This window comes from Podarcis liolepis, assembly GCF_965112155.1.
Source record: "Podarcis liolepis genome assembly, chromosome: 14".
Classification (NCBI taxonomy): Eukaryota; Metazoa; Chordata; class Lepidosauria; order Squamata; family Lacertidae; genus Podarcis; species Podarcis liolepis.
The window spans coordinates 19,162,797-19,177,444 of record NC_139569.1 but is presented as its reverse complement, the minus strand read 5'-3'; the positions used below and the strand labels follow the sequence as shown (position 1 = coordinate 19,177,444).

The 14,648-nt window shown below is 44.0% G+C and overlaps 1 protein-coding gene across 5 annotated transcripts in view; it reads right to left on the bottom strand.

Annotated features, from left to right (window-relative positions):
• DNAAF8 (dynein axonemal assembly factor 8) overlaps positions 1-14,648 on the bottom strand; it is a 97,725-nt gene that overhangs the window by 80,241 nt on the left and 2,836 nt on the right. For all 5 annotated transcript variants that reach the window (XM_083473604.1, XM_083473602.1, XM_083473605.1 and 2 more), the window contains exons 4-8: positions 13,655-14,158; positions 8,491-8,593; positions 6,312-6,453; positions 5,672-5,818; positions 753-857 (exon numbers count right to left, since the gene is read on the bottom strand). In XM_083473604.1, coding sequence (XP_083329730.1) covers positions 753-857; positions 5,672-5,818; positions 6,312-6,453; positions 8,491-8,593; positions 13,655-14,158 — 1,001 coding nt within the window. The remainder of the gene's footprint in view (positions 1-752; positions 858-5,671; positions 5,819-6,311; positions 6,454-8,490; positions 8,594-13,654; positions 14,159-14,648) is intronic.

The window sequence follows — 14,648 nt, the reverse complement described above, 5'->3', positions numbered from 1 at the left end:
TGTATGTTTTGGCTCTATTTCTCTCAGCCGTGATCACACAAGTTCATTATGAAAGGAAGCAATCCCACTGTAATACAGCTGAAGGGCTGTGCGTCTGCTATGATCTCGTGAGAGAGAGAGAACGCACAGAATTCAGATTCATGAGCTTCTCGGTGCCAGCAACACTTTTAGGAGCATACCTTAAGACACTCTGCCCAGTTGCTGTTGACCTGTGGCAGTTCCTCATTTGTGGAATGCCTTCCCTAGTGAAGCTCATCTGTCTCCCTCATTAGTGACTTCAAGAAGGAATTTAAAAACACTCCTATTTACCAGGGGCTCTGATGGCTAAACGACACAGTTCACTCAAGGCACTCCTCCAAAACACACTGTTCCTGGCAACCCTGAGATCACTGCTTGAGAGAATGTTTTCCACCACTTTTAGAATGCTTTAAAAAATATTTTCCATTATTGATGTGTTTGCCACCCTGGGCTCCTTCGGGAGGAAGGGCAGGATAGGAAACCTGTTTCATAGAGGAACACTCACAAAAGAGCCCAAATCAGCTGCAATGCAGTTGGCAAATCTGAGTTTGGTGCCAGATAATCTGTGAAAAGGCCCTTAGTGTTCGGTTTTTAAAAGCCAATTTAGCAGCGCCTGTAAAGCTTTGTGTCAGTTGGTCTTCCTTGTGACTGCAGAAGAGGCCTGGCTCTGGAAAGGCATCTAATTCTTGTCACGTTAGCAGTTCATGGAAATGTGGGATGTCTTTATTCTGTACCGTGATGGCTGGGGAAACTCTTTCATCCCCTCTTCCACTTTCTCTCGGTCTGTCACTTCCATTTCCTCCTCCTCCTCCTCCTCATCTGTGGAGCTGCCGCTCGAGCTACAAAGTGAACGAGAAATCCCATTAATGCTTCATTACTGATTGCTCCCGTTCTCTATCACAATACCCAAAGACTGGATCAGAGCGTTCATGCCACCAGATATTGTTGGTAACAAGTTCAATGCAAACTGGGAACTGAAGAGGTGTTTCTGCAGCAGATATCCGGGAGACATGGGGGAGGGGGGTTGCTCAGTGGGAAAACAGGGGAAGGCAACCACTACTATGCTATAAGATCCACTATCCTGTAATATTACATATGCCTGTTCTACTGATGAAGCCTAGGATGGTGAAACAAGGCAAATATTCCGGAAATCCTTGTCTTAGACTCTGCGAAAGGATTCTGTGGAACAGTAACCACCCTTCATGTGGATTATTGGACTCTATGAACAGACAGGTGGAATAGACACTTATACATGTATGCACCTTATGCATGAACTAACTAGAAAATGAACTGATCCACTGGGTCTTGTTTTTTTCTTGAACTTTATGAGACTTCTGTGGAAATCTACAATTTGATACAATGAATAGTATACCTTATTTATTCAAAAGTACAGCCGGTTACGTCTTGTGTGTTTACTGAGTATGTTTCACGTAACCATAGGCTTGTTGTTGTTTTGCTATTTAGCATAGGCCACTGGTCACTGGTGGAGAAGCTTTCTTTAGTCTGAGGGCCACATTCCCTTGTGGGAAAACTCCTGGGGGGCCACATGTCAATGATGGATTAAGCCAGAGGCAAAAGTGAGGAGAACAACAATCTTGTAACCCTTGCCTTTATGTGGAAGGTTGCATTCCAGCCACACAAATGCCATGGGTTTCTTTTACCCCTACACACACACACACACACCTTGATCATCCATCTAGATATGCAAGAAGCAGTATTGCAGCTCAAGGACACATTCCAGGAAGGCAGAAGCACTTGAGGAAGGGTGGAGTACGTCCAGTTTCAGAAGTGGCCTGGGGGCAAGGAGTTGTGGCCTGGAATGTGTCCTGAGGGCTGGACAGAGAAGTCTGAAGGGCCACTTTTGGATTTGATGTACTTAAAACTCACTTCTGAAAACAGCACACATAATGAAGTGAACAGCATTGCTTCCGCATACCTCTAAAAGGGTTTTTCCGCACAATCTGATGTAGTCGGAACTACAAAGGAATATTGTGTGCCCTTTCATGCTCAGAACTCAGTTTTTTAATAGTTAGAAGAGCTGCATTGCAATTTTATTTTATTTTTACCCACAGAATATTACAGGCAATTGAATGAATGACTACTTTATATTTATGGCTTATGATAACAGGCAATGTAATTAAGCCCCTTTGCCCATGGTCTACAGTAAGCTCCTCCTAACTCTTGATTAATATTGCCCTTGGGCCTTTTATATCTCCCTTTACTATTCTGGTGCTGAGAATCCTTCAATCTCAAGGAGAAAACAAATCAGCAGCTCCCCTGAGATCCTCTGTCAGAATGGTTCAGTACTGAGTTCCCAGAATTCACAGAGAGGCATCATCCAGCACTAGTGCATTTAAGAACCAATCCTGCTATTTCAGAGACAATAAAAACTGGTTTCCCAGTTGTGTTTTCTTAAATTCAGCCTTAGTCATGAGATGGAGTGTGACAGGGGAATTTGAATTGAATTCATATTGCCATATTAAATACAAAGATCAACAGAACTGCAGGATGTGGACATAAGACAGGGATGGGGAAGCTGTGGCCTTCCAGATGTTGATGGGTACAAACTCCCATCAAACCCACTAAGCAGGGCCAATTACCAGGGAATGCTGAGAGCTGGAGTCCAACAACATAGAGAGCCATAGATTCCGCAGCCCTGGCACAAGATGATTCAACAAAACTGGCTGTCTAAAGGGGGGGGGAAATATCCACCATTTCTCAGTTAAGCTTGAGTTATGGTGGATACAACTTTATGAGCAAAACATAGCTGTCAGGAAACTGACATCAGAGCAACAGGAGAAGGAGAGGCTCTCCGATTCTGCAGGGGAAGGTACCAGCACTAGGGGGAGACGCAGCTTGATAGAGGGGGAAGGAAATCAGCGTAACACCAAGGATCCAGGAGAGCAAATGGGGGAAGAGGGGGAAGGGCTCCGGGATTCTTCCTTGGAAGTCAGTGAGGAGAGCACTGGTCCTCCACTACCCACGCCCTCCCTGCGCAGAAGACTCCCGCGCAATGAGAGGCGGAGATGATTGGGTGTCAAACAGCTTTTATGCTGGCAAAGGTTTAAGAAACGCCCACAGACAGATTCTGCTAGCGACTGAGGCAGCCACGCTGAGATGGGCTGTGCAGTCAAGACGGTTTAACCCAGGCAGTTAAGCTCCCAAACGGGGGGCAGTTTATGCACGAGTAACTCCAAACCACTACAATAGCCTTTGTATGACATGGGCCTCTCACAGAAAGGGAGAATATATTTACAGCAAGCTGCCATATACCAAGTCACAGATGACTGGTCCATCTTGGTCAGTACTGTCTACAATGACTGGCAGCAGCTTCCTAGAGTTTCAGGTAGGAGTCTTTCCCAACCCTACCTGAAGATCAGATGTTGTGGAACTACAGCTCCCATCATCCCTGGCCATTGGCCATGCTTGCTGGGGCTGATGGGAGTTGCAGTTAGTTCAGCAACATTGGGGGGGGGTCTCCCACACCTGCTGTAGACACTGGGTGTTGAACCTGAGACCTTCTGCATGCAAAGGAGATGTGCACAAGTGCTCAGGACTGACTTCAGAACCTGGACTTGTATGGCTACTTGTAAGAATGATTCACTTGGCAGGCACAAGACACAGGACCTTTTTATATGGAAGTCCTCAGACTAAGGAAATCCCCAATTACTATATTTTTTGCACCAATAACACTCACTTTTTTCCTCCTAGAAAGTAAGGGGAAATGTCTGTGCGTGTTATGGAGCGAATGCCTGCGGGTGGTGGTGGGGATCTGCTGCAGTCGTGAGCAGAGGATCCATGGTTCCCCTTCCTTCCCTCCTCCGTGGTTACAAACATGGATCCACATGGATCCTCAGGATTTTTGCATTGGGCTTCTCCAAACTCACTGTCAGATCACATGTCTGTGGCCACAGCATGAACCACAAAAATCATATATCCACTATTTCATTTAGAATATTTTTTTCTTGTTTTCCTCCTCTAAAAACTACGTGCGTGTTATGGTCTGGTGCGTGTTATAGAGCGAAAAATACGGTAAGTGTGCATGGTCTCAGCACAACCAACCTTACCTGCACCATACATTTAACACACTATAATACTACTATAAACAGTTATGGCTCCCTCCCCCCCCCCCAAAAAAAAAATTGTGGGAACTGTAGTTTTTTCAGGGTGCTGTGAGTTGTTAAGAGATCCCCATTTCCCTCAAAGAGCTGAGAGAAGCCCAGCCCCCAGCCCAGATTTGTGAATGGTGTTTTCCGGGACTGCCAACCAGTTAAAATAATGATGTTGCTTGATAAAGTCAGTTCAGTTTAAATGCATTTTCATGGTGTCAGACTCTCACAATATAGGTAGCTTTCTGCAAAAGAGAAGAAAGTGTACAATAACATGCACAAGCTACTCCTCATCTCCAGAAGAAAAGGCCATCTTTTCTCTCTCTCTCTCTCTCTCTCTCTCTCTCTCTCTCTCTTTCATTCCAACAAAATGCCAGAACCAACTCAATATCCCCTTGACTTGCAGCCCCACTGATCAAAATGAGTCCCTGCTAGCTGACCAACAATAGCTCTAATTCATTAACCTACCATTTATACTGATTACTGCTGACAGTCCTGGTATTTCCCACACAATTCTTCCACTGGAAATCAAAGGTCTGGCTCCATCGGACATGTGTCTAATGAGAAGGAAAAGAGGCCCTGCCAAGCTGGAAAAGGACCTAAGAAGCTGCCTTGTGCCAAGTCAGGCCAACGGAGGAACAATAGGAGAGATTTGATTTGGTTCACATTCAAATGTGAACCTACCTAATTTGCACTCTGTGAAACATCATGCAAACCAAAACGCAGCCATCCTTCAAAATTCAAACTTTTCAAAATTTCACAGTGCTGTTCTCCAGCCAAGCAGTGCGCACAAAAAGGCATAAAGCACAAAGATGCACACATCGGTGAGGGGGGAAAACATACAAAAATGCCTTATTTTAGAGAAAATTGCTCTACAAATATGTGCTTTTTAGGCAAAATTGCATACAAACACGTGTGTACTAGGACAAAATTTGCATTAAAATGCTGGTGAGTTTTCATGAGGACTTTTAAAGAAATCAATCAATCACAAACCAATGCGGAAACATGGAGAACTAAATGTAAGACTGGGAAAAGGAAAAGCAGAAACAAAAACTGAGATTTGTCCATCCCATCCCTATCTACTCCAGATGCCACAGAGGACTCAGGAATGTGTCTTTCCCATCATCTCTACCTCATCCTTTTCAATAGTGATTCCATTGCACTTGAGACCTTCTTCAGCAGGCATGGGGGAACCTCTGGCCCTCCAGATATTGCTGAACTACTGCTCCATTCAGTGCCAGCAAGATGGTCAAGAGCCAGGATGATAGAGCTGTAGTTTAGCAAAATCTGTGAGCCAGAGGTTCTCCACACCAGTTCAACCTCCTAATCTTGTGTCCTGCCATTGAGCTACGTGCTCCTGGAATACAGTACTAGTCTCATGAGGCGGCTACTGCAGCTCCTCTGCCTTCAGTTGTTGCTAAGCCCTAGGATGGATTAAAACATCCCATATGATGATGTTAGTTCTCACATCTTAAAGGGTACAAAGGTGGTGTTTGCTTCTTCGCTGCCTCTGATCCCACAGATGTTAACATGCTGGCAATTACCTTTGCTGCTCATCAGCCAACGACTCAGACCTCTGAGGTGCTGTGTCCCTTAGATCAATATATACCGTTGGCGGCTCTGGAAAACGTTGCAGTTCAATTGGAGGAAGGTTTTGGCCGTTCGTCCATGATGCCAGGATGGGTACATCTCTTGGGAATACAAATCATTGTGTCAGTGGATCACAAAGTAATACAAATCATCTCTTGTAATACATCTCTTGGGAATGCAAATCATTGTGTCAGTGGATCACCATCACAAAGTAAAACACGAAATAAATTTTGTTAAAAGAATTTCTAAACGTAACAAGAAGTCTGTTGTATAATGTTCCAGAAAAGAAAGCATCTCCTATTGCATTTTGTCCATGCTAGGCATGTCTATGCTACAAAAAAATTCAAAATGGTTTAGTTGACTTTGCTCCTACACAAGGGGTGCCAGGAACTGCAGTACTTTGAAGAGCTAAGAAGAAGAAAATGCTTAATTTTAAGAGATCTTATTGGGGGCAGGAGATGCTATGACAATTAAACCAGCCTTACACCCTTGGCCCAGTCCTGGAAACTAGCCTTTCTTTTGTTGGAAGTCTTTATCATAAGCATTGACACCAGGTGTGTACAAAACTGAATTCTGAAAGGCTTGAGGACCTACCTCCCATCTCCCTGGCACTCACTGAAGTTGGGAAACTTGGCAAGGCACCTCCTGCGGTGTGAGAAAAATGCCCTTGACTGCTTGAGGCATAGCTCTTCTAGCTTTCCCATGAGCCTTGTTTGTGACTGAGCCCTGACAGCTTCTGAAGGTGAAATAAAGAAGAGAAACACTCAGTCCAGCTGCCGGAAAGAATTTCAATGTTAGCATTGTTATGATTTCCCCAAAGGACAAGAATGGGAGGGATGGTAAACTGAGCGATGTCGTTATTCAAGAAAACTAGAAATTAAATCAGGCTTCCCCAAAGTGAAGTGCCAGACCACCAAGAGAGGTGTACATAAAAGCCTGGCTGGGGGGCGAGGGGCAATGCACAGGGAGGTTGGAATCTATTGCAATCAGTTGGTTCTTTGGCAGAACCTCAAGTCTGGCTGAATGCAAAAGGCTGTAAAGAGCAATGCAAGATGTAGATGGGGGACATACAAGTGTGCAGAAGCAGTATAAATCCATTACTCAAGTTGGAGGGGCTTTGGGGATGAAGGGAAAGCTGCAGTCTGACAGATGGTAGCTCCTATGGCCTGGGGCATTTTGGAGGCAGAGGGAGCGGCCTTTGTCAGTTGGTGGGCCACTTTTCTCTAAGGTTTTTCAGGGTACTCCAAGCCCTCTGGGGCACGTGCCTGCTTCCCAGATTTTCTAGGAGCTATACAAGGTCCTGAAGGTATACAAGTATACCTGAAGGTGCATCTCCACCCCCATCGTTCAACCCAGACACTAAGGTCCAGCGGTGAGGGCCTTCTAGGGGTTCCCTCACTGTGAGATGCGAAGTTACAAGGAACCAGGCAGAGGGCCTTTTCGGTAGTGGTGCCCACCCTGTGGAACACCCTCCCATCAGATGTCAAAGAAATAAACAACTATATGACATTTAAAAGACATCTGAAGGCTTCCTGTTTAGGGAAGTTTTCAATGACTGATGTTTTAAGGTATTTTTAATCTTTTGTTGGAAGCCACCCAGAGTGGCTGGGGAAACCCATCCAGATGGGCGGGGTAGCAATAATAAAGTATTATTATTATTATTATTATTATTATTATTATTATTATTATTATACAGGTCAAACCCCAGTCTTCAATATGATGCTGTCAGGCCAGGTAGCCAACACCACTCCACTGCTCTCTGTCAGGCTATTTTTCCTCAGACCCAGTTCTTTTGCATCCTTGCATGCTCCTCACTTCACTACAATCTGTCTTTTAGGATTTTGTCCCCCTGCTCCTGCCCTTTGGACTCCCATAACTTTCCTAGCGTTGATGGAGAATTCTAAGAAACCAAAACATCAATGCAGTTTTCAAAGGTTCCGTCTGCCATCTTGAGTCCAATTGGCTTCCAACTGTATCCAAACATAGAAAAAAACACCTGCTCCTTGATCTTGGGAATCACCAAGCCAAATTTGACTATAGTATCTTAAGAGGTGCCCAAATGCAGGTGCAATGATCAACTTTCCAGTAATGAACTGTACCCAATTAAGTTCTTCTCAGAGCATATCCATTCAAAATAATGGAAATCTGTCGTGCTTCAAAGCCCTATAAAATTGATCCAGTCAGATCTCTAGCAAAATCTGACCCTTCCTCACCAGCCCATTGGACAAGGAGGAAGAGATGGAGGAAAGAAAGCGAATGTCGGAGAAAGAGAGAGAGAGCGCACACGCAAAATGGTGACTCTACCCATCACTGGTGGAAATTACACCACCAGGGAACGTGGCCATGAACAGAACAGAGGTTCTCTAGCCCTGCTGTAGACAGGCTGCAATCCCTGGTATAGTTCCCTGGAAGTGATTTCACTAAAACAATGGAACTTGTTTCTGAGTAAACCTGCACAACGGGGTAAAAAGCCTCTAGCCTGCTGACCAAACTTGGCCTGGCAAGCCATCTTGGGGGTAATATAGCCCAACTGTGGGTCAGCTAAGGGTAAGGCTTCAAAGGAACAACCAGGAGCTTAAAGTGACCTCTTGATTGTTCCTTTGCTGGAACAAGGCACATTCCCACTGCCCATCTACAGATTTGGTCTGACAGAGAGGAGAAATAAGCATCTGGTCCACTGGCCAGGAAACTGGAGAGGATAGGACTCAAATCTGGCATGACTTTTGAACTCAATTTTGCAATCTGACTTCAGCTCTCATGGATGCACATTCACCATGGTTCACTGAAGAAAAAGCAGCTTCCACTGTACAATTTCTATCGCCACTTTGCTTCTCCAGGTCCTGTAGTACCTTGTCTAGATTCCACTTCTCAATGTCCTGAAAGGAGAACAGTTTGCAGTTGAATAGGGCCACTGTAAAGTTAAAGTTTAAAAGGCTGTTAACTTTATCCTAATTTCTTCTAATAATACATTCTTGCGTGCAATTCTCATGTATACACACATCTTTGCAAGCAATTTCACTTAATATAATACATTTTTGTTATTTTCAGTGATGCAGTTCAATGTACACTTTATACCAGTATATTCATTTTTATACACTTTGATTGGCTGGAGAATTGCACTGCAAAATTTGGAAAAGTTATTATTTCAAAGGATGGCTGTGGTTCCATTTGTGTATTATTTGGGAGGGTGTGAATTGTGAGATAATCAGCCGCCTGTAACTAACATGATTAGGTGTAATTAACACATGAAGGGCTTAAAACCATAGAGTATGTTGTTCTGTCAGGCTTAGCTATGTTCACTTCCCCTCACTCTGGGAGGAACTAGGTATTCAGACCTATTGTTCTCCCCCAGGCTACTTGGTGTATAAATGCTCCAGGTTGCTCCAGCTCAGACTGCATGGCTCTCACAAACCACTCTTGAGTTCCTATACCACACATTTAGAAACTTTCACCACTCTATAACTAAGCTACGTTTTACCACCTGTATAACTTTTTCTGAATGCTCTATGGAAAAGCATTCCTTCTGAATAAATAATTTTTAACTTACTAAAGGTGTGGTCTTTCCCTATGCTGGGAGAAGAGGGGACTATTTTGCAAATCACTTGGAAGGGCATATTATAAGGTCTAATAGCCTACATTTCCAAGCCTGAATTTGTTGCAGGTTTAAAATCTCTGCTGGGGTTCCTTCACCAAAGAGTACTGGCCCCAAACTTGGATCTTGGCACACTAGCAGAGGAAGAGGGGGGCAGGGGGAGCGCACCACCCCCATCAGCGTGATCCCAGTGAGGTTCCATCGCGACTGCCCCCCCCGCCCGCACTGGGTGCCCCAGCGCACCACACCCCTGCGGGCAGTGCACCACGCCCCCAGAACGCATGCCACGCCCCTGCGGGCAGCGCATCACACCCCCGGGATGCCTGCCAGCCCCGCCCTCACCTGCTCTCTGCCCTTGGTGCCGGAGCCTGAAGCTCTGCCACTGTCTTGGCATCCAGGAATTCTTCTTTCTATGTGTAATTCTTTCCTTGAACCAACACGAATTTCACAAGTTCACCTCTGAACACAAACTGAATTTCTCCCCTATCCCTACCGACAACAGCACTGCCAATTGTTGAATCGTAGTTAAGCAAAGAGGGAATGGACCGATGGACTACACACTCTTTCTCCCATCCCCTACTTTGGAGGACAAATTGTCCCTAGAGGATTCAACTGCATTTAATTGTTACATTGGTAGTGGTGTTAATTGTACTTAGGAATAAGTAACCCAGGTTCCCAGATAACCCAGGATCTGAAACCTGCCTACGTGCTCCCTTTAGATGGCTGATTCCCCTGCCAGGCTTAACTGCAAACAACTGTTAAATTGAAAGTGCCATTTATGGCAGCTGAGAGTTAATCATTGCTCTTTCGTAATAGACAATCTGAAGCCGGAATCTAAACATGGTTTCAGCTCCTCTCTCAAGCAATGAGCAGTGTTATGGCTGATTCAATTGCATTTTTGTATTGTAACTTTTAAAGCAGAAGAAAAAGGCACTTTCTGATTGTCCTGCGGAAAAGATAAAGCTCTATTCATCTGAACTAGGTTGCCAGGCTGCTCAACGGGGCGTCAGCTATGTTTCTGTATATTTGTTCTCAAATCACATGTGGAAAAAGGTAATAGGAACAGCATGTTTTTCATAATATGAACTCTTACGAGTGTGATGTTGTTGCTGTTATTTTTCCCCACACTAGAGCTGTGGATCTCTGTTATAATCTGACAGTTTCAGGGCAGACCATAATAGCATTTGCTATATCATTCTGAAGACGACACAAGACTGCCAATTACAACTCACTAGCATCACAGTTACAACAAACATGTAAATTCAATCCTTTCATTCTGATCCAAACAGTCTCAGTGCTGAAAGCTAATGCAGTTTCCATTGTAATAATCCCCTTTGTCTGTCACGCCATCTCAAAAGAGCTCTCTTCACTGTTTCCTGGATGATAAACCTCAAAGGAGTGAAGGAGCTCTGATTAGCGCTTCTCTAACAGGGCAGATTTTGCTTTTGGCAGTCGCCAGATCCTTCGATTTAATTTGTAATGTAAGACTGGAGCTAACTAACCGTGGTTTGGCAAAGACGAGAAAGATTTACTGGCTGAAACAAGCAGTGTCTCTCCTGGGGGAGAGTAGGAGATGGAGAAAGTAGGACAACAGAAACTGCATTGGATCCCAGAACTTTGTCAGAGGAGATGAACAAATACAGCTAGTGCAATCCTGTATGTTTACTCAGAAGTAGGGGTGGGCAAAATCTTTTCAGCCCAAGGGCCACATTCTCTCCTGGGCAACCATCTAGGGGCCACATGCCAATGGTGAAGGGTCAGAGGCAAAAGTGGGGAGAACAATGGATGTAAGCTTTACCTCTGTACAGTAGACTAGTTTCTAAACACAGTCACACGACCCTCTTGATCCTCCATCCAGACAAGCCAGTGTCATTATCAAAGTCCAGTATGAAGCAGAATTGGTAAGGAGCATGGCTCAGAGGGGTGTGGCCTGAGGGGTTGCATTTGGCCCCTTGGCCTAAGGTTCCCCAACTGTGAAATCCAATTACACAGTTATTGCATATTGCAGCCTTCCCCAATCTGGTGTTCTTCCAGCTGCTCCTGACAGAATGCCCAATGGGCAGAGATGATGGGAGATGTGGTCCAAAACATATGGGGAACACTGTCAAATGCTGGAATACATCAGTACAGTGGCTAAGTTTATGAGCTCTGAGACGGACGCTCCCCAGTTCAAATCTCACTTCAGCCATGGATTTGCTAGGCCTAGAGCAGAGATGGGGGCATCAGTGGCCTTTCAGATGCTATTGAATTCCAGCTCCCATGGGATATGCTGACTGGGAATGATGAGTGCCTGAGTCCATCAACCTCTGGAGGACCACCGGTTCCCCTTTCCAAGGCAATAGCTACAAATACAGTGGCACGAAGTGGGGGGACTCCTGAGGTAACAGGATGGACGCACCACTATCTGGAAAACTAGTATAACAAGGAGCAGGTAGGGCTAGATCCTTTCTCCCTAATGTGGTTGGGTTTTCTTTTACTGGCACAGGGTTGGGGCTTTATTGGCAGGGAAGGATTTGATAATGGCACTCCTTGTCAATGAATGAAGCAATCCAAGAAGGTGGCTAAATCAGACTTCCAGCGGTGGCAGAAATCTTGCCGCTTTCACGGCTGGCATAAAATACGCGCAATGGTTTTTTGAAAAAAATAATCAGAATAAATTGCTTAAGATTTATTTCTTCAGTGTATAAAATCTCAAGAGGAAGTCTTATGAGAGAAATTAGACTGTCTTGAGGGGGAGGGGATGATGAAAACCTTAAGCACAGAGCCCCTGCGTAAGGCATGTATAATGCAGCAATTCCAAAACTATGACCTTCCTAGGTTGGGTTTTATAAGAAAAAGAACACCACAAAAACCTCATAGTAAGTAGCCTACAGGTGGCTAACACAGCACCTTTGGGCCAGGGATAGGTCATTCCCCGCCCCCCTGCAGGTAGCTGAAGGTGATTCAAGAAGCAGGCTAACTTTGCACTCTCTTCAAGAATAACCCCTTTTACACAAGAGAAGTAGCTTGTTGCCAGACTCGCATAGCAGGGCTAGGGGATTGTCTCTGTGACATAATTTTATTAGTTGCTTTCGTTTTAGGGGACTAAAATAAATTATCTCCTCCAATGTTTCCTTCTGACACTGTCACATCAGATTTGCAGTTGGTAACACCAGCATCGTAATCAGGCTACCTTACTTTAGTGTCTGCTCTTGGTTAGGGATGCTTGAGGAATTTAATTCCATTTGCAGACCTCCCTTGCAACTCTCAAAGTAATGAGCGTATCAGAACCTAATTACCATTCAGATTTCACAGATCTCCAGATTTTGCTCTCCTCAGAACCACCAAAATGTGTTTAAATGTTCATCTCAGGATAAAATGCATTTACAAATGCAAACATTAAGATGCAATACATATTTAAATACAATTTTGCCATAAAACATGTATTGAAATATGTACTTAAATTTAAAAAGATCCATGTGGATTAAAAAATTAATGATCACAGATTAATACAGAAATAGGATGGAATGGATTTAAGAACGAGCACATCTGAAATTGACCAATAGACTGAGCTGTGCATCTCTACTCTTGGTACTGGCCTTGTCAGTTGGCCAGAGCTGATGGACTTTAGTTAAGCCACAGCTAGGATTGTGAGAAGGCATTGATTTCCATTCTGACCCGTGTTCATCGCATGCAACACTGTTACCGTTCTGCTACATTTCTGCTTCGAATGAAAACTATGTTGTTTGGCTTGCTCTCCATTGTAGTGCAATTTGACATAATTAATTACATTATTAATAATTAATTACATTATGTAATAATTAATTACATTATTCCACACCATTCATTTCAATACAAAGCAGACACAATGCAAATGGTGATGGTTGTGGGGAGATATCAATTAAATATCATTTGCAGACTGGAAAACAGCAGCAGTGGATAATATTGATTTCTGTACATGGGACAAATAAGCAAACAGTGACAATTTCCACTCCCACATGCCTGGTTCCATTGGGATTCTCTGACATCCTTAGCCAAACAGCCAACATGGCAGTCACTGTCACCTGTACTGAGCATTTTTTTCTTTCCCAATAGACACACTAGAAAGACTTGAAGGACCCCTTTAATAGAAAAACAATAATGTGATGAGTGTGCTCACAACAATGAGTCTCTCATACCACCTTGAGCTCTCTTAAAAACAAATGCAAATTCCTACCCTTTACCTACCAGTAAAATTAACATTCAGCCTAACAAGATCAGATAATATTCTGCATGCTTAGACCTTCAACTTCCACAGACAACAAAGAAAAGAGAATACAGAGAGGCTGTTCTGAAGAAGAATAGAGACCCATATTATTATGTGTACCTTGAAGGCAAACAGCATCAGCTCTCGGGGGTGTTCAGCTGAAATAGCTCCTGGCTCCTGTTCTGCAATTTCTAAATTGTTGTTATTGTTTTTTGGTTGGGGATGACCTTGTTCTCCAGAAGGGGGTCCCAATGCCGCCTTGGAGAGAATTTTAGTTTCTATTAGTTTCCTTCGTTCTTTTTCACTGGTGTTTAGCATCAAAAAAGGTGACACTTCCACAGATGGTAACGTATCAGGTGCAGAGCTCAGTCTCCCCTTATTTTCCCTGATATCTCGTTCTTGGTCTCTGGTGGCCCCTGAGATTCCCTCTCCATGTTTATTCTCATTTATAGAGGACACTGAAGGAGCAATGGCCTCTTGGTTTGACTTTTCTTCAGTCACAAGACCAAATCCATCCCTGTCTAGTAACACATGTCTCCTAGGACTCTTGTCTTTTTGAAAAGCGGAATCTTCTCCATCTTCATTCCAGGTCTCTCTTGGATGTCTCATAAACTCAAATGTTTTCTAAAAGTGCAAGAAAGATACCAGTTACATCTTGGTAAACAATACTAAGTATGTGAAGAACAGGTATTCAAAATTATAAAGACCGAATGAGCAACTTGTGAATTCAAACATGAGAAGCTTGTGAGAATTACTTGTTGGGTCCCGCCAATGATAACCATTAAAAACCAGAAAAATGTAGCTCAGTGGTAGAGCATCTGCCTTGCATGCAGAAGGTCCAGCCTCAATCCCCAGCATCTCCAACTAAGGCTAGGAGAGAAATATTGGGCAACTCTTCCCTACTGGTAATAGTCAGTTAGATAAACCAATGATCTGTCTCTGTATAAGGTAGCTTTCTATGGTCCTGTTTGTCATTGTGGTGGGGACTGCTGAGAGACCAGCTTCCTGTGTACACAGACACACACACACAGCCATTTTTAGCTGCCATTTCAGATGGCTACAGCAGAGGAAGTGATGTGAAGAAGGGTCCACCTCATCAGCTTTGCTGAGAGAC